The sequence below is a fragment of the Poeciliopsis prolifica genome, unplaced genomic scaffold (assembly GCF_027474105.1).
Source record: "Poeciliopsis prolifica strain line A6 unplaced genomic scaffold, Auburn_PproV2 SCAFFOLD018, whole genome shotgun sequence".
NCBI lineage: Eukaryota > Metazoa > Chordata > Actinopteri > Cyprinodontiformes > Poeciliidae > Poeciliopsis > Poeciliopsis prolifica.
In genome coordinates, this window is record NW_026562393.1 from 7,804,560 (window position 1) to 7,829,698 (window position 25,139).

The 25,139-nt window shown below is 38.2% G+C and overlaps 2 protein-coding genes across 2 annotated transcripts; both read left to right on the forward strand.

Annotated features, from left to right (window-relative positions):
* Positions 1-1,197: 1,197 nt before the first annotated feature.
* On the forward strand, positions 1,198-7,176 carry LOC129368173 (5-hydroxytryptamine receptor 3A-like). Its single transcript, XM_055043037.1, has 10 exons — positions 1,198-1,297; positions 2,320-2,477; positions 2,562-2,606; positions 2,713-2,822; positions 4,061-4,230; positions 4,312-4,472; positions 5,023-5,233; positions 5,314-5,463; positions 5,923-5,999; positions 6,631-7,176. Exons 1-10 carry the CDS (start codon positions 1,258-1,260, stop codon positions 6,847-6,849), a joined length of 1,341 nt encoding a protein of 446 aa, XP_054899012.1. The 5' UTR covers positions 1,198-1,257; the 3' UTR covers positions 6,850-7,176.
* A 1,414-nt stretch (positions 7,177-8,590) lies between these two features.
* LOC129368200 (5-hydroxytryptamine receptor 3A-like) lies at positions 8,591-24,580 on the forward strand. The gene is made up of 10 exons (XM_055043077.1): positions 8,591-8,630; positions 9,468-9,625; positions 10,007-10,051; positions 10,189-10,298; positions 11,505-11,674; positions 21,210-21,370; positions 22,151-22,361; positions 22,445-22,600; positions 22,795-22,880; positions 23,781-24,580. Exons 1-10 carry the CDS (start codon positions 8,591-8,593, stop codon positions 23,997-23,999), a joined length of 1,356 nt encoding a protein of 451 aa, XP_054899052.1. The 3' UTR covers positions 24,000-24,580.
* Positions 24,581-25,139: the final 559 nt, after the last annotated feature.

Consider the following 25,139-nt stretch of genomic DNA (forward strand, 5'->3'; position numbering starts at 1 on the left):
TAAAATGATCAACGTTGCTTGTTCATAGATTTTGTATTGAAGCATATTTATTGGAAAATTGAGTGGAAGAAAAAGCTTTTGCAAAAAATGTCCACAAGCAAGATAATACTGGAGCTGTACTGGAGTTGCTGTGCAGATAGTCCACTGGTTTTTCTACCAGTTTTTCCTTTTCCCACTAACGTCCTTGAAAATATTGTTTTAGCATTGAGCTCTCATTCTGTAGACTTCGGCATTGTCATAACATAAACTTTCTGTATCATAAATCTTATTAGTGACTTTTCTACACCTGCAGTCGTCATAATTAGACAATCTACTTAACACTTAAAATCAATACCATATTATCATCTGACAAATACAAGGGCCTTCAACATACTGAGTACTTATACTGCATAGTATGCACACACGCTTATCAATAAGCTAATATTACTCTTTTAAAAATCACTTTTTACTTGTATTATATAAAATCCACATTTTCTTAAAGATTAAACTTTGGTGTTTAATAAGTTGCAAACATGTGTTCATAAACGCTATTATACATGAATGCATGAAATTGTCTGTGTAATAAATCTGTATAGTATAGAACTTTTTCATTCAATTTATTGACAAGTTTATACGTCATTAAATTCATTGAGTTTATTCATTGGTGCAATGCTCTTTTTGTGGTTATTAATCAGTTCATGTTGATTATTAAGGAGAGACGTGGTGTTTACAGTTAATCGGGTTCTTAATGGCGAGAGACCGACAGGAGACAATGACGACATAAGTGGGTTTAAATGGGGAAAATGTTCATAACCTTGTAGCCTGGGTGATCAAGTTCTGTTCAAATCAAATTTCTCCTTCTGTTTTGCGGTTGGCCGCTGTCCAAGCTTTGCGTCATCTGTCCCGTAACTGCACTCACATTCTGTGTACAGAGTACAAATTTGCCATATTCTTCTTCTCAGTGACAGGAAGCAGTAAAATCCCATTATCTCTGCCTCTGAGCACACAACCTCCCTTTCTACCGAGTTTGGATTTTTGTCACTTTCTACCCAAAACAATCATAGCTATCATTGGCTGTCAGGAGAATCCAAGTTAAACTTGATACATATCAAATAGTCTACTTCTCCTCCCTCTGTAAGCTAATTATGTGCCATATATGTCTACATGCAAAGTTTTTTTCCATTTCAGGCAGGAGAGGAATCGTTTCTGTGAGCAGCCTTCAGCTGAGAATAAAAGACCCTCAGCTCAAACAGCAGAGTCGTGCAAAAAGCTGCAGAGATGACCGGCGCTGCCTTCCTCCTGCTGCTCATCCTGACTGGTAAGTTTCTTGAACCTAATTACTGAAACCAATGTGATCAAAGGTTTCAAATGAAGTAATTTAACCAGCAACCTATAATCTCTGCATGATTTCATCAAAAACAAATAATAAAAACACCCTAAAAAAATAGTAGTTGTAGATGAAATTATAGTTTTCTAATTACATTTTAAATTGGATTTTCAATCATCTAATGTAAGTGAAAATTGTTTTTGTTTTTCTGAATAAATAGTCATTACTGTCTAGTTAGTGTGAAATTTCTAGATTTTTTTTAGAATGTATTTCAAATTGTGTAACAACTAAAAGATGCCTCTTTTTTTATTAGTGGGTTAATAAAATGTTAATAAACAATAAACTATATAAATGTACTTTTATTATTTTCTTGAGAGAGGATACATGCATTATATTGATTTGTAGCTAAAATCTATAAACTCAAATTGTATTTTTTTCAAAGTGTAAACACTTTATAATTTCAATTATATATGTTTTTAAAAATTGCAGAAATCCTTGACTCTTTCAAAAAAGAAAATGAAAACATATAAAGAGTACTAAAAATAATTAATCATGTTTATAATTAAAAGTTAAAATTTAGTTTAAAGAAAATTACATCTTCCAAACATGTACACATCATCACACATATGGATAATGTGCTATTTATAGTATTTCTATAGATTATATATTTAAAACCTACTCCCAAAAAACCAAAGCACAGATAATATAAGACAAAGAACAGTACAATGCAATATAGGGAATAAATTGTTTGTTGAAACAGACAACATGTACAATAGTTTCACAAATGTAGCATTTGTCTTATTTTAAGAGTTTAATATGTAAAAACTAGATTTTACAGAACAATGTTGTTTTTCTTGAAATCTGAATTAACAGTAAATTTTGAAAGGAAAAACTACTTTAATAAACATGCAACTTTTAAGCTATAAAACAATAAGACTGCAGTGTGATGCTGACCTTTAGTTTGTGCCTAAGATTTCCAAATGAAATCCTGCAGGATGTCTGTTGTTCTGTAGATGGCGGTTCCTGCAAAGTGTGCAGCTATCAGGATGTTCTGGACTACCTGAACCTGACAGCGGACAACAGCGTGTTTAAACTGACCCGGCCCGTTCGGGACCACACAAACATCACTGTGGTGAAGCTGGACATCATCGTTTATGCCATCCTGGCGGTGGTACGGGCTGCACTGCAGCTTAGAGGACGTGTGATTTATCAGTTACCTGAAAGGTGTTTCACATGTCTTTGCCTTTATTCTCAGGTTGAAAAAACACAAACCTTTGTTCCTTTCATCTGGGCGTCAATGGTCAGTCAAAACTGAGATCTGGAAAAGTCTAAAGTGCATAAATTGTATTGATATTCACCTTCTTGAATTCTGTTTGTTTCATTGATTTCTGCTTAATTTACTGCAGCAGTGGAACAACGAGTTCATCTCATGGGACCCGGCTCAGTTTTGTGGAATCACTCAGATTTCGGTTCCTAAAGATCTGCTCTGGAAACCAGATCTCTTCATCTACGAGATGTAAGCCTATATCACACACAGACATTTACCTACATTTACACCAAAGCAAACACAAGCGGATTATTTAATTTAGACACATAAACGTTAAGATTTCGATGTTTTTTCTTTGTTTTTTTATGTGACAAACCAACAAAAAGTAGTGTATGATTGCAAAATGGAAGAAAAATGAAAACAGTTCACTTTTTTTTTACAGTTGAAAAAAGCGTAATGTATACTCCTAAATAAAATTCAGTGTCATGAGTTGAAGGCAATTCACGACACGGCCTTCTACTACAAAATGGTTGAGATTATAGCAAATTCATGTGTTAGATTCATGTGTGAAGTCCAGACCTAAATTAAACCGGATATCTGTGTCAAGACATGAAAATTTATGTTCTCAGATGATTTTCATCCAATCTGACCACGGTTGATCTATGACATAAAGAAGAATGGGCAACAAATAGAGTCTCTTTTAGATGTGCGAAGCAGGTGGGCACATACTGTTAGCTGAATATGACACTATGTGAGACTTTCCAGATATTTTTATTTAAACCTAAGCATTGAAACCCATGTTGGGTTTTTTTCACTTTACAAATCTACAGTACTTTATTTGAAATGTGCATTTAAGAACAACAATGTCAAGGCACCACATATGGTTGCAACTTAATAAAAAGACATTTCACATTTAATCATATCTTTTATTCAGATTTGATAAAAATACCAAATAACAGATTCAACAGAACTTTAAAAAATCCAAACAGTTCCCAGGAAACTATCATAAGTTTGGTGGACACTCTGAATTTCTTAGATTTGAGTATTTCTGTGTTGACCTTTGATGGGCCAGCAACCAGCTCTTCCAAGACCTTATGAAAAAATCCCAATTAATCAGTAATACTCCAGGCATTAGTACAAAGAGTGAAGTTCTTTTTTTCTTAAAAAAGAAACAAGCTAAAAGAACCAGCTTAAAACAAGAAATGTCAACATATGCAACAGAATACTAAATTACACAAGATATGCTTTCCTTATTGTGCATTATTTATCTCCTCTGTTTGGTAACTAGGTAAATTAGTGTACCATGTTTTCATTTTTACTAAAGTATGCAGTGCTGTTTACAGAATAATGATAAGCAAACACAGTTATCCTGCAGCTATAAGAAGAAAATCAATCCTCTGTTGGTTCAGTTTATTTCAGATTTTATGTAAATGCTCCCAAATGACACCATAAAAAGAAACATACTGTACATGTGTGTTTTGCATCAGGATAGAGAAGGACGACTCGCGTCAGAATCTGAACATATTGGTGAATTTTGATGGCACCATCATTGCTGGTGACGACATTCGTGTTGTCAGCACCTGCAAGATGGACGTCCACAGGTTTCCCTTTGACACTCAAGAATGCAGCATATCGATTGGGTCTGCAGTGTACTGCGGTGCGTTTCTGTCAATGTTATGACTGCCACATGGCTTTTATGAATTGCCTTTCATTTACTGCCTTGTGTCTCTGCCAGCAGAGAAGGAAATGCGAATTCTTCCCTCTTCGAACTCGACTCGGGTTACTCAGTTTTCACAGCAGATCATGAAGACGCAGGGAGAGTGGGAGTTCCTGCGTCTGTCTGTCAACAACTCCCTTCTTACCTACGAGAATAGAAGCTGGGACATGCTCATATATACAGTATGTAACGCTCACTTAACACCAGGTCTGTCACAATAACAAATTTTGCTGGACCATAAATTATCCCAGAAATTATTTTGATAATCAATATTGTTGTTTTTTAAACTCATAACATGATAATGGTATAATAATGCAAGTTCATCTGATCAAAGACTAATAAACATTAATTTTGTACAAAATACTCTACACTGGAAGACATTTTAAATGTCCAAAATAAAGCACAACAATCCAAAACAATAAATAAAAAAGAAATAAAAACCACACATAAATAAAATCAGAAATAACATGACTTCTGAAGTTTCTGTGTATAAAACTTCCCTTCAAAAATAATTAATCATAAGAGTGAAATTTATCTTAATTGAATAATTGCTATTGTGACAGGCTTATTTAAAACCTAGAAAAACAAAGTGAAGAAAGGCAATTATTATAAAGCTGTTTCTAGAAGTACATCTCTGCTTGATAAAAATGTCTTGGAAAAATACTCTAAAATTAATAAAGCCAAGTAAAACAATCTCAGTTAAATATTTAATGTTTATTTGTGTTTCCTCAGATCACCATAAAGAGAAGGCCCCTCCTCCATGTCATCAATTTCCTGTTGCCCATCCTGTTCTTCCTCTCCCTGGATCTCGCTTCCTTCTTTATCTCGGACCATCGAGGGGAGAAACTGGGCTTCAAAGTCACGGTTCTGCTGGCCATCTCTGTCCTCCTGGTCATCCTTAATGACATCCTGCCTGCCATGTCCAACAGGACTCCACTGATAGGTACAAACTGTGTACTAAACACAAATATATGTTAAACTTCTCAAACAAACAATACTAATACGGTTTCCTGCTCCACTTAGCAACCTACTGCATTGTGATTTTTGCTCTGATGCTGCTGAGTCTTTTGGAGACGATCCTAGTCACGTATCTGATTGAAAAAGATGAATTCAGCCTGCAGGAAAACCAGGAGAGCAAGCAAAAAAATACCAAAACTAAGAATTGTGATAAAGGTGAGAAGCATCATGTCAGTGTCATATTAATGCATTGGTGCTCAACTTGTTGCTGCACAACAATTCTGTCAAAGTTTACTCCTTCATATCTCCTCTTTCTTCCAATATGTAGATTAGTCTTTGACTCTCGGTGCTTTAAATAAGAAGTAAAAAAGATTCTTGGTTATAAAATTACTTCTCCTTTTGGATTTCATGAAAGGAAAGTTGCCAAGTTTGTTGTTTTATTCCTTCACTTAGAAGAACAGTCCAAATAACAAATTTAGGCCATATCGGCTAATACATAAATATTTTAAAGATTTAGATGCTAAATTCAAGGTTTTAAAACATCTGTAAAGTGATGGTTTTAGCTGTTTCTATAAAGTCCAGGGCAAAATTCTTATCTTTTTGTGCTTGTGCAAGTCTTTTTATTATACTTAATGGCTGTGGACTAATTGCTAAAAAAATATATTTTGCTTCTAGAAGGTGAGGAGAATACCATCTGTGAAAGCATCTGCAGAGATGCAGGAAAGGAAAAGCAGCATGAATTACTTGAAGAGGTATGACATCGTATATATATAATTATGTAGAAACTCATGTTTTGCATTAAATTTGGCCCTGCAAATTGTTTGTTTGCATGTTCCAGAAAGAAATTTCTACACAGATGCAGTAAAACATAGAAAACTGAAACACTTTTGGGTCTTTTCAGAGTATTTTAAATTTTAATAGGACAAACTGCGGCCTGATAATTATCATACAAGTTTGGAATATAGACAAATCAACATCCGCAGCCAGTTTTTACATTTCATTTAAAAATAAATTGAGTGCTAAAGCAAGTTTGTTATGGTGTGACTTTACTTATTTGTTGGTATTTCACTCTTCATACAATTTTTTACTCTAATGCCACTTTAGTAGTAATAAATACAACCAGAAGTTTTGAGATTAATCTCAAAATGTCCGAGTTTGTTTTGGCAAAAATTTGCTTCTGTTTTTTCTATCTACAACAGCCATAATATGCTGTGGTACAGTCTGCTTCAAAGAATGTGACCCAGGTTATTTATGCATTCTCACAGTCCAGCACAGTGATAGCCAGCCACTCTTGTCCATGAGTGAAATCTCAGCAGTCTTGCAAATTTGTGTCAAATAGTGTCCAATGCAACAAGAACAACACCAGCGTCTGATTATCTCCAGGTGAACAGCACTCTTCTGTCAGGAGAATCTCATGTGCTGCTGTTGATCCTGGATGAGCTGAAGAAGCTGCAGAAAGCTGTTTTCATCCATCTTGGCTACAGAGAAGAAAAAGTAAAGTTGGTGTCTTGGGCAAAAAGAATCAACAGATCTTTCTTCATTTGCTACACCGTCACAGTTTTCCTCTTTCTCTACTTTATGTTCAGAGAATGGAAGTCATAGAAACATAAGCTAATGTGTTCAAGTATAGTTGAATTCTGTGCTGTAGATCAGACTTGTTGATATTAACATGTGAAAGTTGTCCAGTTTTTCACCATTTTTGGCAGCTGTTTTGTACATGCAGCCTGCTTTGTTTCGGCCAGAAGACACAAAGCAGACTTCATTAAATACATGCACAGAGGCACCTTTAATTCAGCAGATGTCAGCAGACCTGCTGAATTAAAGCAGATGCGCTTTCATTGATCAAAGAAAAAGAAATACATTTTTCCCAGAGAAAGCTCCAGCTCCTTGAAGATCGCAGGACTCTTGATAAAGGGAAGTATTTGACTTTAGGAGAATTTAAATTTTTATTGTGGGTTTTTAAAATTCAGCTGCACATTGTAAAAGACAAAGTAAATAATTTACTCACAGTTTAAAGGTTGCATATGTACCTGACCATAAAGACATCCCAGTAATGTTAATACAGGCAATGCATGGACATATGTAAGAATATTAATATGGGGTCTACTGTCAGAAAAAATCTAATCTGTGCTTTCTTGACTGAGTCAATATGTTATCTGCAATAAATACATGAAAGTAGTCCGAGTGATTGGTGTAAACATTTCTTTTTTATTTATTTCTCTTTGCGTTCACACTATTAATTACCTTTTAAATGTAAACATTCACTCTAGTATTCTGAATTTGATGTTGATGTGCCATAAACACAAAGAAAAACAAGAATGCACATGAAAATAGAGGAAAAAACAAATGAGGAATTATGACCTGTTTGTTAATAAATTTGTGGACTAAATCACAGGCTTTGCATATTCTTCTATACAACATGATCTTATTCCAATTTCTAGTTGAAAAATGTATTTTAGCAAACAATTTACTGCTTATAATTTATAATAGGACATAAGTTGTCCTGTTAATGATGGCACATTTTTCAGAAAGATAATGTTTTTGAATCACAAATTCTATGTTTTATGATCTGGATGTAAATGGATAATTATCTTTTAATGTAAGCCACACTTATTCAAATCAAGTGAAGTTAACTCTTGAAATACATCAATCTGACTGTAATGAATCTATATACATATTTCGAATTTAATCAGTTTCAAATGTTCTATTTTTTGACGAATCTCCTTTTGGCATCTTTAAAGTTCTCTGCATGATAATGGATGACAGGAGAAGACCATTCGATGTTAATCCCAGGCTTTTAGCAAACTTCTTCTTGAAGATAGATCTTCTGTTGAGAAAATTGGGTTTCAGTGCTCAGCTGCCCACATTGAGACTGGCAGGAGACAACAATAAAACAAGTGGCTTTAATTGGGGACAGAGCTCATAATGTTGCTCTCACATTGTCTCAGTTCCATTCTAATCAAATTGTACATGTTGCATCATCTTCTCCTCTAACTGTGTGCTCAAGTCACAAGTTCAGAGCTAAATTGGTCCTATTATTCTTCTTGTTGACAGCAAGCTGTAAAGTCACATTATCTCTGGCTTTAAGCTGATGATCGTCTTCCACCTGCCTTTTATATTCAGTTTGGCTTTTTTTAAAATCATCTGTTGCAGAAATCTCAGCTGTCAGAAATATCAAAGCCAGATAAATAGCTGGTAATGAATGTCCACTCCCTCTGTAAGCTAATTATCTGTCACACATGTCTACAATGGAGGGATAGCTCATTTAAACGTGTTTGGTTGGACTTCCCTGATGAGAATATAGGACTGTCTCAGCAACACTAGACTGCAAAAAGCTCCTGAGATGATGCACATTTCCTTTTTTCTGCTTGTTATCATCACAGGTAAGTTTTTTTAAAATATGCATTTCTGTTTTAGGAATTTATTTAATTTGATAACACTTGTTTTTACCAACATTTCAAATACTTGTTGCCTACAAGCACTTCATGTAGAGATATAAACTAACTTTATGCACATTCAAAATGTACATATTGTACAAATGATTTTATTCAAGTACTTTAAATTTATAACTGAAGTAATTTTGAAGCTATAAAAGTTTTGTTTTATAAATAATCAGATTTTAACCTGATGATTCACCTTAGCAGCAGGTCATATATGGCTTCAAAACAAATCAATTTGTTAGCTGACAGAAATGTTGTCATTGGTATTGGTTAAAAAAAAGAAGATAAAACCAGCAGTTTATCACTTATAGGTGCATCTTTTGCATACATATTTTCAGTATATATTTTGTGACAAATAAATAAAAACTAAGGTGAATGAATGATAAAATTTCAAAGTGATAGTCTTCTTAATGGCTCCATTTGTTATGGATCTATAAATGTTATCGTTGTGATGTTACCTTATCAGCTTGTTACTTCTAAATACTCTCAGAACTGAAGAAGCATTTTGGATGAGAAGTGACTCTAATCAAGAAACAAGAGAAATCCAGTGGCTTTCATCTTTAGCATGAACTGGATGACAGAGAATCTAAATTAATGCAGTTCATTTTCAAAGTAATTATCTGTGTAAAAAGCAAGAAAATGTTATTGAAAATTTCTGTTCAGCAAGAAGTTTGAGCAGTTAATTAAGCTATGCTTATAGGATTGATTAAACCGATTCCAAAAGTGCTGTATTTCCATTAAATCCTTCAGTAACTCTTGTTATGGATTGTTTTTCTGTAGGTGAGGTGTCCTGTAAAGTTTGCAGTTATCAGGATGTTCTGGATTACTTAAACTTGACAGGGGATACCAGTGTGTTTAAATTGACCCGACCCGTTCTGGACCACACACACACCACAGTGGTGAAGACGGACCTGATCCTCTACGCCATTCTGTCTGTGGTACTGTATGCTTTCTGATGTGACGCTCATCAGTACGGATGTCCTGATTCTGATATTTTAATGGAAGCAATAATAATAATAATAATAATAATAATAGTATTAAAGCAATATTTAAAACTTTGTAAGAGTTTTTACACTGAAAATGGGTTGATTTTCAAATCTGTCTTTACATTGGGGAGCTACAAAGTACATTGTGGGAAAACTGATAAAATCTCTAAAAAAAGACAAACAACGAAGATCAGTAGGTAATTTCAGCCACTGACTTTGAAATAGAACACCTTGGAACCCAAACCAATACTTAGGATCAGATTGGGACATCCCTGCTCATCAGATAATTAATATTGGTCAATTTTCTGAAAAGATTTATGTCCCTGTTCTTAGGTTGAGAAAACCCAAACCTTTGTACCTTTTGTCTGGGTGTCAGTGGTGAGTCAATTAAATTCAGTTTGACAACTTTTGACCTAATTTTTATTCATATCTCAACAAAAATTACTATTACAAGTGTTGCCTTCCTTTTTTGAGCAGATTTTTTTTGTTACTTTTTGCTATCTGCTTTTATGTAGCAATGGAAAGACGAACGCATTTCTTGGGATCCAGCTCAGTTTTGTGGGATCACTGAGATTTCAGTTCCTAAAGGCATTCTTTGGAAACCGGACCTCTTCATCTATGAGATGTAAGCCTTCTGCACACAGATATTGACTTCAAAATCTGCACAAATTTAGAAAATTACATATACAATGGCTGAATATTTCAGTTGCATTCATATGAGGCACTGAAAATATACATCCAATGTAGCAGTCGAAACATACAAAATATAAATGTATTATACTTAAACTGAAACTTTATTGCACCAAATAATGTTTCAAGTTGCAGAAAAACAAGAATAAACCGCACATTTAAGCATCAAAATGAAGGTTAAAGGGAATATTCTGAGCAGGTTGGGTGTTACATGAGATATCTACAAAACTGAAACCAACAAGAATGAAAAAAAAAATATGGTAAATAATAATAAAAAAAACACTACATGTAAAATTTTCTTTCACTTTTAGAAATAAAAGATAAAAAAATTATTTATCAGACTCACTATGCAGGTTTGAATAGATTTATTTTTTTTAAATTTATATTAAATAGTTTACTGGACTCTCTTTTAAGGTGTATTTGATCCTACTGTGTTGAAATTCAACCTGACAAATTTAATCTAGATTTGAAAAGCAAAAACATACAATGAATAAATCTGATTTTAAAATCTAAGTGTAACTAAGAAACTTTATAGAAAGATTGTGAGTAAATTGCACATTAAGTTTTGTGGCTTTATAAAAAGCTAAATTTTAATATTTGCTGTTAATGCATTTGCAGAGGTAAACAACTTTATTGTGTGTTCATTTTTATTCAAATACATTCAACTGTTTGGATATCACTTTCAATATAATTATTGGCAAACAGTTCTATGACAGTGACAAGTTTAACATCTGTTAATGAGTTCATTATGAGCATGAAATGTGTCATCTGAATGTTCAGTATGTGTGAAAAATCATGTGTGTGTAAAGATGGGTGTCTTACACCTTGAACATTAAAGCAAGCACCATAACAGACTAAAAATCTCCAGTGTGTAGAGGTGGACCCTGCAAAGCAGGACTGTCAGAAACAGGACCCGCATGTGACTGAAAAGCTAACATGTAAAATAAAGTTTCAAATTGCGTTAATTGAAAGTGATTTTTAGTATCAATTTTTGGGGGGACTAGCCTGATTTTATTCATAGATTTAGGACCTCTAGAAAGGGTCGGCCCCACAACCCACTCAGCTACTTTCAGTCCTCCTGTGAGACATTAACAAGGATGTGTGTGTGTGTGTCCGTGTGTGTTCCTGAGTAATATTTCAGGATAGAGAAGGATGACTCTCCTCAAAATCCATACGTCCTAGTGACTCATGATGGGACTGTCTTTTATGACGAGGACATGCGGGTGATTAGCACCTGCAAGATGGATGTCCACAAGTTTCCTTTTGACACGCAGGAGTGCAGCCTGTCCATTGGTTCTGCGATACACTGTGGTGGGTATCTGTGAGTCGCCCCCATGTTTCTACAATAAACACTTTTAAAACAATGATACTAATGAGCAATTAGTACCATTGTATGCAAATAAATTTGATTGATTGATTAATGAATGCTGAAAAAGAATAATTAACTGTTTGGAACTATAGTTATGTATCATCAAAAGATATAGCTTGTAGAAATAAGTTACTTATACTGATCTTAAGCCCAGTTCACACTACATGATTTTAGAAAAGTCAGCCGATTCTGAAGACGTGAGAGAGAGACCACACACTAGCTGATTTAAAATCGTAGGTATAATGGGTTCGATCGTAGAGTGTGAGGTTTCACTTGAAGACATTCTGATCCCAGATACGAAATCCCTTCAAATTAAAATTCTTTGCTACCACACCTGAATTTAGAGTAAACAAACAAACATGGACAACAATGTTGAAGTGGTAACTTTAGTTTGCGGACTTATGTTAACCCAAAAAAGACGCAACCGAAAATCAAAGCTTTGGATTAAGAACTGGAGACATTGCAAGCAAGGATTATATTTGTTGCATCGCAACATGGAGGTGGGGTTTTAACGTGGAGTTTTATTACAGTACGCAGAGAACTAGTGCACCAGTAGGGAAGCTCTTTGTGCTGACTGATATTAACCACTCATTACAGGTCATTATGTTACATTATTTGTCAGTGATTTATGTTGTCAGTTATGTTTGTCAGTTTTTTTTCAGTTAAGTTTCTCAGTTTGTCTAACATGTTGGTTTGCTGTGAGTCTGTCAGTTTGTTTGTTTCCTGTTTCTATGACGACATGACGTGGCCAGCCAGAGACGTTGAGTAAATTTTAAAAAAATGTTAATTTATTACAAAAAAATCTCCATTAATTTCAAAATTAAGGCCGCAAGCGGGGTCGTGTGGCCCTCGAAGCCAAGCGCCGCTCTGGCCTATTGGCCACCGCGGGGGTACTAGCAACGGCTCAAATGTTTCTGATCTACTGAAAACGGTACTTTACGCCAAGTATTTGCAGGGCTTTCCAAGGTTGAGACGTTGAGTAAATAATAAAAAAAAAAACTTAATTTATTACAAAAAAATCCCAAAATAATTTCAAAATGATAAATTGGGCCCAAAATTGAGATTAAAAAAACAAACTAAAACTCAGGTAGTAACACAAATAACTCAAACAAAAACTGACCTAAGTTGTATTAAATTAATTTTAAAGATGTATTATCAATCAAATATCACTATACAATCATCTGTTAGAAGATTATGTTTTTAAGCCTGATTGTAATAATTAGTGAGACACAGTCTGTTCAGCGCTTTACTATGAACGTAGAGAACGAGTGGACCAGTAGGGAAGCTCATTGTGCTGATTTATATTAACCACTCATTACAGAAAATTCAACCAACTGGCCTCCTCAGTGTGCATGACGGGACGGGCAGGGAGGAAGCTGTTACATTATGAATTAAATCAAATGCGCCATTTCAACCAAAGATTGGAATGCGTTTCTCAACCAGATGTACTCTGTGCAATAATTTTATAATTATCTTTCCTTTAAAAAAAAAAAAAAAAAAAACAATCCAATAGCTCTTTCTGATTGGCTACTTGTCACATTCAACAGACTTCCTTCTCGCTCCCAGTCGGGGGAACACCACAGACTTTGCGATGAACGAGCCAAGATGATTAAACACGTTCAATATCCCCGATTTTAGATCAAAGCGGCCCCGACGTTCCACCGGCTGGACCGGATCAGTCGTAACGCACCACACACGACAGGATGATCGGTTACGATTGTCGGGAGCGACAATCTTAGAACTCAGAACGTTCTAAGATTGTCTTAAGGGTAAAATCGGGGCAAAAATTGTGTAGTGTGAACTGGGCATTACTTATAAAGTGCATGGCGGACTGAGCGGACTTCTGGAGAGTGTGACGTCATGTGCAAAGGATCAGTAGTTTGATTCGCAGAACTGATCTGATCGTTTCCATAGCAAAGACCAGAAACAAGATCTAGCCTCAGAACTTCAGTGAGGTCACTGATGAGGTCACACACATCATAGATCAAAGAGGTTTGAGGTTCTGCTTGTCTCTCAGAATGTCACTCAGAACTGAAGTGTTGAACGTAGAGGAGAAAATGTCTGTTTTTGGAAAATTACCCGCAAGACTTGTTTTCTCAGTTGGGCTTGGAGTAGGTTTCGCCGCTGCGCTTGCTGTGCGAAAACTAATAGATTATAGCAGTAACCCTCCAGCCGCTGCCAATCGTCCTGCCCTGCCAGAGACTGATGCTCATCCTGCCCCTCTTGCCACTGATGCTCATTCTGCCCTGCCAGCGACTGATGCTCATCTTGCCCCTCTTGCCACTGATGCTCATCCTGCCCCTCTTGCCACTGATGCTCATTCTGCCCTGCCAGCGACTGATGCTCATCTTGCCCCTCTTGCCACTGATGCTCATCTTGCCCCTCTTGCCACTGACGTTCATCCTGCCCTGCCAGCGACTGATGCTCATCTTGCCCCTCTTGCCACTGATGTTCATCCTGCCCCTCTTGCCACTGATGCTCATCCTGCCCCTCTTGCCACTGATGCTCATCCTGCCCCTCTTGCCACTGATGCTCATCCTGCCCTGCCTGCCACTGATGTTCATCTTGCCCCTCTTGCCACTGATGCTCATCCTGCCCCTTTTGCCACTGATGCTCATCCTGCCCCTCTTGCCACTGATGCTCATCCTGCCCCTCTTGCCACTGATGCTCATCCTGCCCCTCTTGCCACTGATGCTCATCCTGCCCCTCTTGCCACTGATGCTCATGCTGCCCCTCTTGCCACTGATGCTCATCCTGCCCCTCTTGCCACTGATGCTCATCCTGCCCCTCTTGCCACTGATGCTCATCCTGCCCTGCCTGCCACTGATGCTCATTTTGCCCCTCTTGCCACTGATGCACATCCTTCTAAACAGAAAGCAAAACAAAATAAAGGATTTATTTTTCACGATGTCTACCTTTTAGTCATCGTATTTTTGATTTGCTGGAATATAGATTTTTTATACTCCTATTTTGGTGAATTGTGCACAGTTGTATTGAGTTTGATTGTCACAATTTTGTGTTTCGTAGACCTTGGAACACTAGAGCCATTGAACACAAGAAATTATGACCTTGTTGATGCTGAAGACCTTCTGGATACTGATGCATATCCTGCCACTGACGTTTTTCCTGCCACTGATGCTCATCCTATCTTCACTGCCACCGATGCTCGGCCTGCTCTTCCGACCAATTTTAAGATCTCTCCGCTGATACAGGCAGTCTGGGAAGCATCACTTCAACAACGCAGTAAAAAGCGTTTTTTTCACTTTTGAATGCCTGATGCTCATCCAGCCCCTCTTGCCACTGATGCTCATCCTGCCCCTCTTGCCACTGATGCTCATCCTGCCCCTCTTGCCACTGATGCTCATCCTGCCCCTCTTGCCACTGATGCTCATCCTGCCCCTCTTGCCACTGATGCTCATCCTGCCCCTCTTGCCACTGATGCTCATCCTGCACCTCTTGCCACTGATGCTCATGCTGCCCGTCTTGCCACTGATGCTCATCCTGCCCCTCTTGCCACTGATGCTCATCCTGCCCCTCTTGCCACTGATGCTCATCCTGCCCCTCTTGCCATTGATGCTCGTCCTGCCCCTGCTGGCCAATGATGCTCATACTGCCCCTCTTGCCACTGATGCTCATCCTGCCCCTCTTGCCATTGATGCTCATCCTGCCCCTGCTGGCCAATGATGCTCATACTGCCCCTCTTGCCACTGATGCTCATCCTGCCCCTCTTGCCACTGATGCTCATCCTGCCCCTGCTGGCCAATGATGCTCATACTGCCCCTCTTGCCACTGATGCTCATCCTGCCCCTCTTGCCACTGATGCTCATCCTGCCCCTCTTGCCACTGACGCTCATCCTGCCCCTCTTGCCACTGATGCTCATCCTGCCCCTCTTGCCACTGATGCTCATCCTGCCCCTCTTGCCACTGATGCTCATTCTGCCCTGCTGCCCACTGATGCTCATTCTGCCCCTGCTGGCCAATGATGCTCATCCTGCCCCTCTTGCCACTGATGCTCATCCTGCCCCTCTTGCCACTGATACTCATCCTGCCCCTTTTGCCACTGATGCTCATTCTGCCCTGCTGCCCACTGATGCTCATTCTGCCCCTGCTGGCCACTGATGCTCATGCTGCCCCTCTTGCCACTGATGCTCATCCTGCCCGTCTTGCCACTGATGCTCATTCTGCCCCTGCTGGCCACTGATGCTCATCCTGCCCCTCTTGCCACTGATGCTCATTCTGCCCCTCTTGCCACTGATACTCATCCTATCCCTCTTGCCACTGATGCTCATCCTGCCCTGCTGCCCACTGATGCTCATTCTGCTCCTGCTGGCCAAAAATGCTCATCCTGCCCCTCTTGTTACTGATGCTCATCCTGCCCCTCTTGCCACTGATGCTCATCCTGCCCCTGTTGCCACTGATGCTCATCTTGCCCCTCTTGCCACTAATGCTGATTCTGCCCCTCTTGCCACTGATGATCATGCTGCCCCTCTTGCCACTGATGCTCATGCTGCCCCTCTTGCCACTGATGCTCATGCTGCCCCTCTTGCCACTGATGCTCATCCTGCCCCTCTTGCCACTGATGCTCATGCTGCCCCTCTTGCCACTGATGCTCATCCTGCCCCTCTTGCCACTGATGCTCATTCTGCCCTGCTGCCCACTGATGCTCATTCTGCCCCTGCTGGCAAATGATGCTCATCCTGCCCCTCTTGCCACTGATGCTCATCCTGCCCCTCTTGCCACTGATGCTCATCCTGCCCCTTTTGCCACTGATGCTCATTCTGCCCTGCTGCCCACTGATGCTCATTCTGCCCCTGCTGGCCACTGATGCTCATGCTGCCCCTCTTGCCACTGATGCTCATCCTGCCCGTCTTGCCACTGATGCTCATTCTGCCCCTGCTGGCCACTGATGCTCATTCTGCCCCTCTTGCCACTGATGCTCATCCTGCCCCTCTTGCCACTGATGCTCATCCTATCCCTCTTGCCACTGATGCTCATCCTGCCCTGCTGCCCACTGATGCTCATTCTGCCCCTGCTGGCCAATGATGCTCATCCTGCCCCTCTTGCCACTGATGCTCATCCTGCCCCTCTTGCCACTGATGCTCATCCTGCCCCTCTTGCCACTGATGCTCATCCTGCCCCTGTTGCCACTGATGCTCATCCTTCCCCTCTTGCCACTGATGCTCATTCTGCCCCTCTTGCCACTGATGATCATGCTGCCCCTCTTGCCACTGATGCTCATGCTGCCCCTCTTGCCACTGATGCTCATGCTGCCCCTCTTGCCACTGATGCTCATCCTGCCCCTCTTGCCACTAATGCTCATTCTGCCCCTCTTGCCACTGATGATCATGCTGCCCCTCTTGCCACTGATGCTCATCCTGCCCCTCTTGCCACTGATGCTCATCCTGCCCCTCTTGCCACTGATGCTCATTCTGCCCCTCTTGCCACTGATGCTCATCCTGCCCCTCTTGCCACTGATGCTCATTCTGCCCCTCTTGCCACTGATGCTCATTCGTCTTGCCACTGATACTCATCCTGCCCCTGCTGGCCAATGATACTCATCCTAAAAAGCAATCAAAACCGAAACATTAAAAACAGTAATTTGTCTTTTTTTATGGAAAAAAGACACACAAAAAAAACCTCACATGTTGCAATGCAACAAATATAATTCTTGCTCTCGATGTCTCCAATTCTTAATTCAAAGCTTTGATTTTTGGTTGCGTCTTTTTTGGGTTATCATAAGTCTGCAAACTAAAGTTACCACTTCAAAGTTGTTGTCCATGTTTGTTCATATCTGGAATCAGAATGTGTTCGAGTGAAACCTCACATTCTATGATCGAACCCATTATACCTACGATTTTAAATCGGCTAGTGTGTGGTCTCTCTCTCACGTTTTCAGAATCGGCTGACTTTTCAAAAATTATGTAGTGTGAACTGGGCTTAAGTTGTATTTGGAGTTTGAGCCATTAAAATAGGTACTTAAAAGGATTTTCAGAGGAGATCCTAAGAATTCGCAGCCTGATGATGTACATATACAAGAGGCCAAAACAAGATTACATAATTAATCTGAACAGTGGAACATCAATGCTAATGCCCACCCACGAAAAAATCCAACTCATTTAAATCTTTGCAAAGAGTCAAAGGATGACTGATCTACTTTTAGCTTTTATTTTGTTCTTTTGGAAATAGATGTAGCGGTTTTGTTCAAAGTGGAGGCAGAAATTAGGGGTTTGGAATACAGAATCTATTTACTTAATTGATCCCTCTGTATCACTAAAAGTGTTATTTTTGGTAATTCAGGAAGATTTCAAATGTGATTGGTCTCCAAAACCTTTGTTACTTGTTTCTGCAAGATAGTTTCCGTTGTGTGTTAAGTGTGTTAAGCCCAGTTCACACTGCACGATTTTAGAAAAAATCGTGCAGTGTGAAAAGTCGGCCGATTCTGAAGACGTGAGAGAGAGAGACCACACACTAGCCGATTTAAAATAGTAGGTGTAACGGGTTCGATCGTAGAGTGTGAGGTTTCACTCGAACACATTCTAATTCCAGATACAAAATCCCTTCAAATTAAAATTCTTTGCTACCACACCTGAATTTAGAGTAAACAAACAAACATAGACAACAATGTTGAAGTGGTAACTTTAGTTTGCAGACTTATGTTAACCCCCAAAAAAAACGTAACCAAAAATTAAAGCTTTGGATTAAGAACTGGAGACATCGCAAGCAAGGATTATATTTGTTGCATCGCAACATGGAGGTGACTTTTTTCCCCCCTTTTTTTTCATAAAAAATACTGTTCTTAATTCACCGTTTACGTATAATTTTATAATTTTTCGCTGTGTTTATGTTGTCGTAGAATATATGCAAATAACGGAATGACTGAAACATCAAAGCAGCTTAAAGTAGAAGAAAGCATTTCCTGCATTTTCGTTACTAGAAAATCAGATGGCAGTTATCCTTCAGACCTTTTTCACGGCAACCCTTAAGCTGTATCTAAAATAAAATGGCAACACATACGGTTAGCAATAAGTTTTAATTACATATTTGAAATATTACTTCTGTGAAGATCAATACATGTTGTGAGTCGGAGCATGAATGTAAACAGCCATTGACTTAATCTCTCCACAATATACATAGCCACATAATCTCATTATTATGTGGTAATAATAATAATAATATTATTATTATAGTAACAGTTATATTTTACTGAAATTATCTTACATGGAAAATATATACAATATACTATCTTTTACCTGCGGATGGATGTGCCGTGTAGTCATAGTCCGCAGTAGCATCTTCAGCCTGGCTCGCTTTCTGAGAGGACAAACTGCCGTTTCTTCGCCCTCTCGAAAGCAGACTCTCTCATTGTCGGTGCAGTGAAGTTATTCCAGGCAAACAGGGAAGGAACAGATCCACTTTTAAGGCGGCTGGTGGTGGATCCGCTAACAAAATCCTTCGGTGTGAAGTGGCGGCTACATACGAAAGTGCTCCCCGTCTTTATGCAAAAACCCGGACCTTCATCTCTTCGGATCGCCTGGATCCACTGCCTCCGTTGGTCCGGTTCCGTCGGGAACGCATGATATGACAGATAAGGCTGTTTTCTTTCCCCACATGAACAACCAGGGACTGAACAAAAACAACTGCGCCGAGACTGAACCATTTTCTTAGCCTTTTAATGCTAACGCTATAGCCACCGGAAGTTGTTTCTTCTTCTCCTTCTTTAGGTTTTAACGGCAGCTTGCATCCATTTTTGTTGCACTACTGCCATCTATTGGATCCTAATTATCTCTCAAATTCTCAAAATAGTCCCACTGTTTAACCGGAAGTTGTCCTACCCCACATCCGCTTTAAAACCCGGAAACATAAAAAAGCGGTAGTGCGCATGCGCGGGGCCGGGGTGGATGCGCGCATGCGCGGGGCCGGGGCGGATGTGGGGTTGGACAGCTTCCGATGCCTATAGCGTTAGCATTAAAAGGCTAGGAAAATGGCTCAGTCTCGTCGCAGTTGTTTTTGTTCAGTCCCTGGTTGTTCATGTGGAGCAAGAAAACAGCCTTATCTGTCATATCATGCGGACCCGGACCAACGGAGGCAGTGGATCCAGGCGATCCGAAGAGATGAAGGTCCGGACTTTTGCATAAAGTCCGGGAGCACTTTCGTATGTAGACTTCACACCGGAGGATTTTGTTAGCGGATCCACCACCAGCCTCCTTAAAAGTGGAGCTGTTTCTTCCCTGTTTTGGAATAACTTCACTGCATCGGCAATGAGAGAGTCTGCTTTCGAGAGGGCGAAGAAACGGCAGCTTGTCCTCTCTCAGAAAGCTAGCCAGGCTGAAGATGCTACTGCGGACCATGACTACACGGCACATCAACCCGCAGGTAAACGTCAAATACTTGTAATATATTGTATATATTTTCCATGTAAGATAATTTTAGTAAAATATAACTGTTGCTATAATAATATTATTATTATTATGATCACATAATAAATCTTTGTAAATCACTTGTGTAGGCCAGTGCAGGAGGAACAGTTGGCAGCTGGAGTTGGCAGTAGTGTGCAGTCTGGTAAAGAAGTGCAACTACATGACTGCAAAAACCTTTACCAGCTGAACAGTTACAGGAATAATCCAGTAATTCAGCCTTTTCTTTTCCAACACCCTGTGATATCTAAAATAGACAACAGTTTTAGTAACACATATATACATCAAAACATATAGCATGTTTAGCTTTAAACAATAGATTCTAGTTTGAAGGTAAGCTTCAACAACAGACATTGTGATGACTGAGCCAAGATAATTAATTCCGATTGTCGGAAGCGACAATCTTAGAACTCAGAACGTTCTAAGATTGTCGTAAGGGCAAAATCGGCCCTACAATCGTGTAGTGTGAACTGGGCATTAGTTTGAGTAGTCAGGAGTTTATTTTATTTTGAGTATATCAAATAAATACCATTCAAAGAAAACCAAACAGATACATTTGGAAAAAAATCTAAAGATTTGTTTGGTTACAAACATTCCAATCTATTTCGTCTGTTTACAAAACAGATTGGGTTGAAATGGTGATGGATGGGCAATAAATAGAAGTACAATGTGGTGAAGCATTTAAGTGACCAAAATCCATTAAATTTTAAAGCTCTAGATGGAAACATAATAGACTTTTTGAGAACTTGAAATAGCTTCTATAGTGCCATTTTTCTCGATAAAAGGCTTTATAGTTCTTGTAATAAATGTAATTTTTCTAAAGATAAAGTTATTGAAGTTTTTAGCAGTAAGTTATTGAAGTTTTTAGCAGTAAGTTATTGTCCAAAACTGGTTACCTAGCAGCCACTGCTAAAGCCATTACTTCTGAAATTGATAGATATCCGATAGGGAACAATTGTGAGAAGTTTCATGCTTATATCATCATCTGAGCGATCATTACACCTGTCACTCAGACTACTCAGCAGCTTGGACCCTCATTTAATTTTCTTTTATCTTCCAACAGTAAAAGAAATTCGAATTTTTCCTTTCTCAAATTCCTCTCGGGCAACGCAGTTTTCCAGAGAGGTAATGAAGACACAGGGAGAGTGGGAGTTCCTCAAAATGTCTGTTGAAAGCTCCAACATCAGCTTGTATGACAGGCGTTGGGAACTGCTAGTTTACAAGGTAAACAACACTGAAAACAAAAAAAAAAATAAGTCAACAAAGGGGTGCAATGATAAAATAAACTAACTAGATATTTATATCTAGTGAGTCAGATTTAGATTTTGAAGCCCTGACTCATTAAAAACAGTGAAATATTTCTTTGGTTTAGTGCTAAAGAATCTCCTCAGTAGATGTCCAATTTATCATGATTAGTGACACTTAGCTTGTGGTCTGAAGAAACAGTGCTTACAAATTGTCCATATTTTGCGTGACATTAGGCCCACATAGTTGGCAGGTTGTGACTCCATAAGTTGACAGGAAATCATCATTATACCTGATTTATACTTTCTGTGTTTTTTTAAGCCCACTGAGTCTATTTGATCGGCGATGTCATTTCTCACATATAACTGTAAATTTTTTTCATCATAAATATTGAGGCAATTTTGATCCAGAACTAGTTCCTCTCATACCCCAAAAGAAGAGTCTCAAACATAGACACTCTATGTAATATTAATAGCTCATAATATCTTATTTACTTCAGTTATGTTTTTGTTTTGCACTATACATCTAGTACTTATGAGTACAATTCAGAAAATAAATTGGGCAAACATCTGTATTATAAATACCAAATGACAGTTGTCTTCACTAAAATGCAAAAGTAAATTTCAGAGTTAATGATTATTTGTACCAAAGAACATAAAAAAACAATGTTTTGAATGTCTTACTAACCTCCTTTGTTTAAAAAGCTCTTCAAGAAACTCAGAAAAATAAAAACTTTTCTTTGCTTTTAAATGTTGTCAGGTCACCATAAAGAGGAGACATCTACTCCACGTCATAAACTTCCTGTTGCCCGTCCTGTTTTTTCTCATCCTGGACCTCGCATCCTTCTTCATCGCTGACCATCGAGGGGAGAAGCTGGGCTTCAAAGTCACTGTGCTGCTGGCCATCTCTGTTCTCCTGCTCATCCTTAATGACATCCTGCCCTCCATGTCCAACAAGACTCCACTGATAGGTAAAAAGTTGGGAATTGAAGGGCTTCCATTTGACTTGAGATACTCAAACAAATGTCATTAATCGTCTGTTTCTGTCTCTAAGCGACCTACTGCATTGTGATCTTTGCTCTGATGCTGCTCAGTTTGCTGGAGACAATCCTTGTAACGTATCTGATAGATAAAGACTCTGAAGATGAACTCGGCTTGTGTGACAGTGGGGAGTTAAAAAGCAAACAAATAAAAACAGATTGCAACACAGGTCAGAGACACCTTATGTTATTGTTTGTGTATTTCCACTCATATAAAATGTGTAGTTTTTTTTAGTTCATTATGTATTTACAACAAATAAATGCCACCAAAGTTTTTATGAAGGAAAAAAGATCCTGCAAAGTTTGTATGTTTAAATAGTGTGTATCCATGCTCCTTTTTCTAACAAGTGCATTGTTCTTTTAGAAATTAAAAAACAAAATGGCTGCAGCTGCAGCTACACAGTCTGTGAAAGTGAGAAGCAGCATGAGCTCCTTACTGTGAATGATGAGGTAAGCATTATGTGCATGCTCTATACAAATTATTATGCTTTTTTATAATTGTTACACTTGGTTTGCAAAAACTTACTTGAATGCCATTAAGAATAAACACAGTTCTAATTTAGAAATCATTTATGGGGTTTTTGTTCTGATTATTTTTTGGTACTATCTGATGCTATCAGACTCAACTTTCTTCAGAGTCGAGTCTGAATTAATCTACAAATCAGCACAAACATCTGGTGCCTACAGTCAAACACGGTGATAGAGGGTTAATGAAAACCAATAGATGTTTTTAAATTGATGTAGCAAATACAAGACTTGCAAATTAAAGTAAACTAAATATCCAGCCTCTTTTTGGAAATGTTTGTTTTTCTTAGTTTCAAAAACTAAAAATAGAAATAAAATGTGGTGTTTTTAAAAATTATAACACATTTTCTAAAGCATACATTTATCAAAAATTAAAATTTGTCTTTATTCAAACAATCAGGTAACATTTGCAGCTCAAAACAAGCTTTATTCAGCTGGACTGTGAACAAGAACGGCTCTGGATTGTAAAGGTTGAAGACCACTGGGCCCAAATCAAACTCCAGAGCTCAACTGAATTAGTCTCACATTATTTTATCAGTTTAATCTTTGTTCAATATAGACTGTGTGAAATCTGTGATCATTTACATGATGTAATATTTAAATAATCTCAGAATAGGTTATGATCAGAGCAAAGTTTATATGAAGCCACTTCACTTCTCACTATTCACATCCCTCTACACATTAACATATATAAAGACAACTCCAGGATGTCTCGTACCACTCTGATTCCTCAAAATAAGAAACAAGGCAGAGATGAGTAGAACAATGTTGTAAAATGCTGATTCAGAAAGTAAAATCCAGTGAAGTCACTGCATCTATGTGCAGGTGAACTACAGCGGCCACTCGAGGGATACAAACGCTTTGCAGTTGATCGTGGATGAGCTGAAGAAGCTGCAGAACATGATGCTCCAACATTTTGGCCCCAGAGAGGAGAGAGTGAAGTCTGTATTTTGGGCAAAGAGAATCAACCGACTTTTCTTCATTTTTTATGTTTTAACAGTTTCACTCTTCCTGTCCTTCATCTTTATGGAGTGGTACTCTTAAAAAAAGGGAAAATCATTCATTATATTACTCTATTGTGCAATGCCGATCAGCATGTAGTGCTCTAGTGAAAGCTGATGTTTTCACTAAGGGTAATGACTGGAGTGGAAATGTCACTGTAAATGTTATCTGTGCTTTTAGAAGCATGTTATACACCAAGTTTTTGCAGATTTGAAATTGAAACAAAGTTTGAGAATCCAGTTAAATACTTTGCAATTGGGATATTCCAATCCATGTGGATCTCAATAAACTCAAACAGAAAATTAATACATTAACACGTGGAGACAATACAGCATAATTAAATTTCCCTCATTCTTAATATCTAGACCCACAACTTTTTAAACATGTAACATTTCCTTCCATTTTTATGCCGATGCCTGCCTGGTATATTTTATGCAGTAACACAGTGGGTGTTTTGTCCTATCTGTTCTTGAATATCTGGCTGACTTTAGAATTTAGATGAGGCCTAAAATATCCAATATCCATAGGCTTTGTAAATAAAAAGTGTGTTTAGAATAAATGTTTTGTTCAGAGCAGCAGCATTAGAAATTGTCACATGGACTGAGATAATAAAGTTTAAGAGATTATATATTATGTATGATAAAGGAAAAGTTACAGTAATAAAATATGTTTTTGTTTCAGTCTGACCCTCTTGTCTTATATCAACCTCCTTTCACCTTGCAGCTCATTTTACATAATAAATTAATCATATTTATTGTCTTCATTCTACTATTCTGTGCACCGTAATCATATTACACAGAATGATGGACATTCATTTTACTCATTACAGCAAAGATCTGATCTACTTGTGTTGCACTCCTGTTTCATAGATTCAGGACATTTAGAGTGTAGTCAACATATTTGCTGTGTTTCCTACAAAAGTGAAAATATGTGAAGGGTGTTGAGCTTCAAATGCACAACTAACCAAACATTTATGGATATCAAAATGGTTCTGTTTCATTTTGTATTTTACAAATATTACATGAATATAAACTATGAAACATGTTTAAATGAGTAAATATATTTTAATCTTATCTTATTCACTTTTCAAATTTGGAAAGGAAAGAATTCATACTTTTCAAGACAAGAACATTAAGAAGAGTCTGAATTTTTTGCAGCGACTCTTTGTCATTGATCTACTTG

Bases quoted from the DNA above. Each gene is read 5' to 3' on its own strand.
- LOC129368173 (XM_055043037.1), top strand. From the start codon at position 1,258: ATGACCGGCGCTGCCTTCCTCCTGCTGCTCATCCTGACTG. The intron at 1,298-2,319 runs GTAAGTTTCTTG...GTTGTTCTGTAG, and splicing joins CCTGCTGCTCATCCTGACTG to ATGGCGGTTCCTGCAAAGTG. The intron at 2,823-4,060 runs GTAAGCCTATAT...GTTTTGCATCAG, and splicing joins GATCTCTTCATCTACGAGAT to GATAGAGAAGGACGACTCGC.
- LOC129368200 (XM_055043077.1), top strand. From the start codon at position 8,591: ATGATGCACATTTCCTTTTTTCTGCTTGTTATCATCACAG. The intron at 10,299-11,504 runs GTAAGCCTTCTG...GTAATATTTCAG, and splicing joins GACCTCTTCATCTATGAGAT to GATAGAGAAGGATGACTCTC. The intron at 11,675-21,209 runs GTGGGTATCTGT...ATCTTCCAACAG, and splicing joins TGGTTCTGCGATACACTGTG to TAAAAGAAATTCGAATTTTT.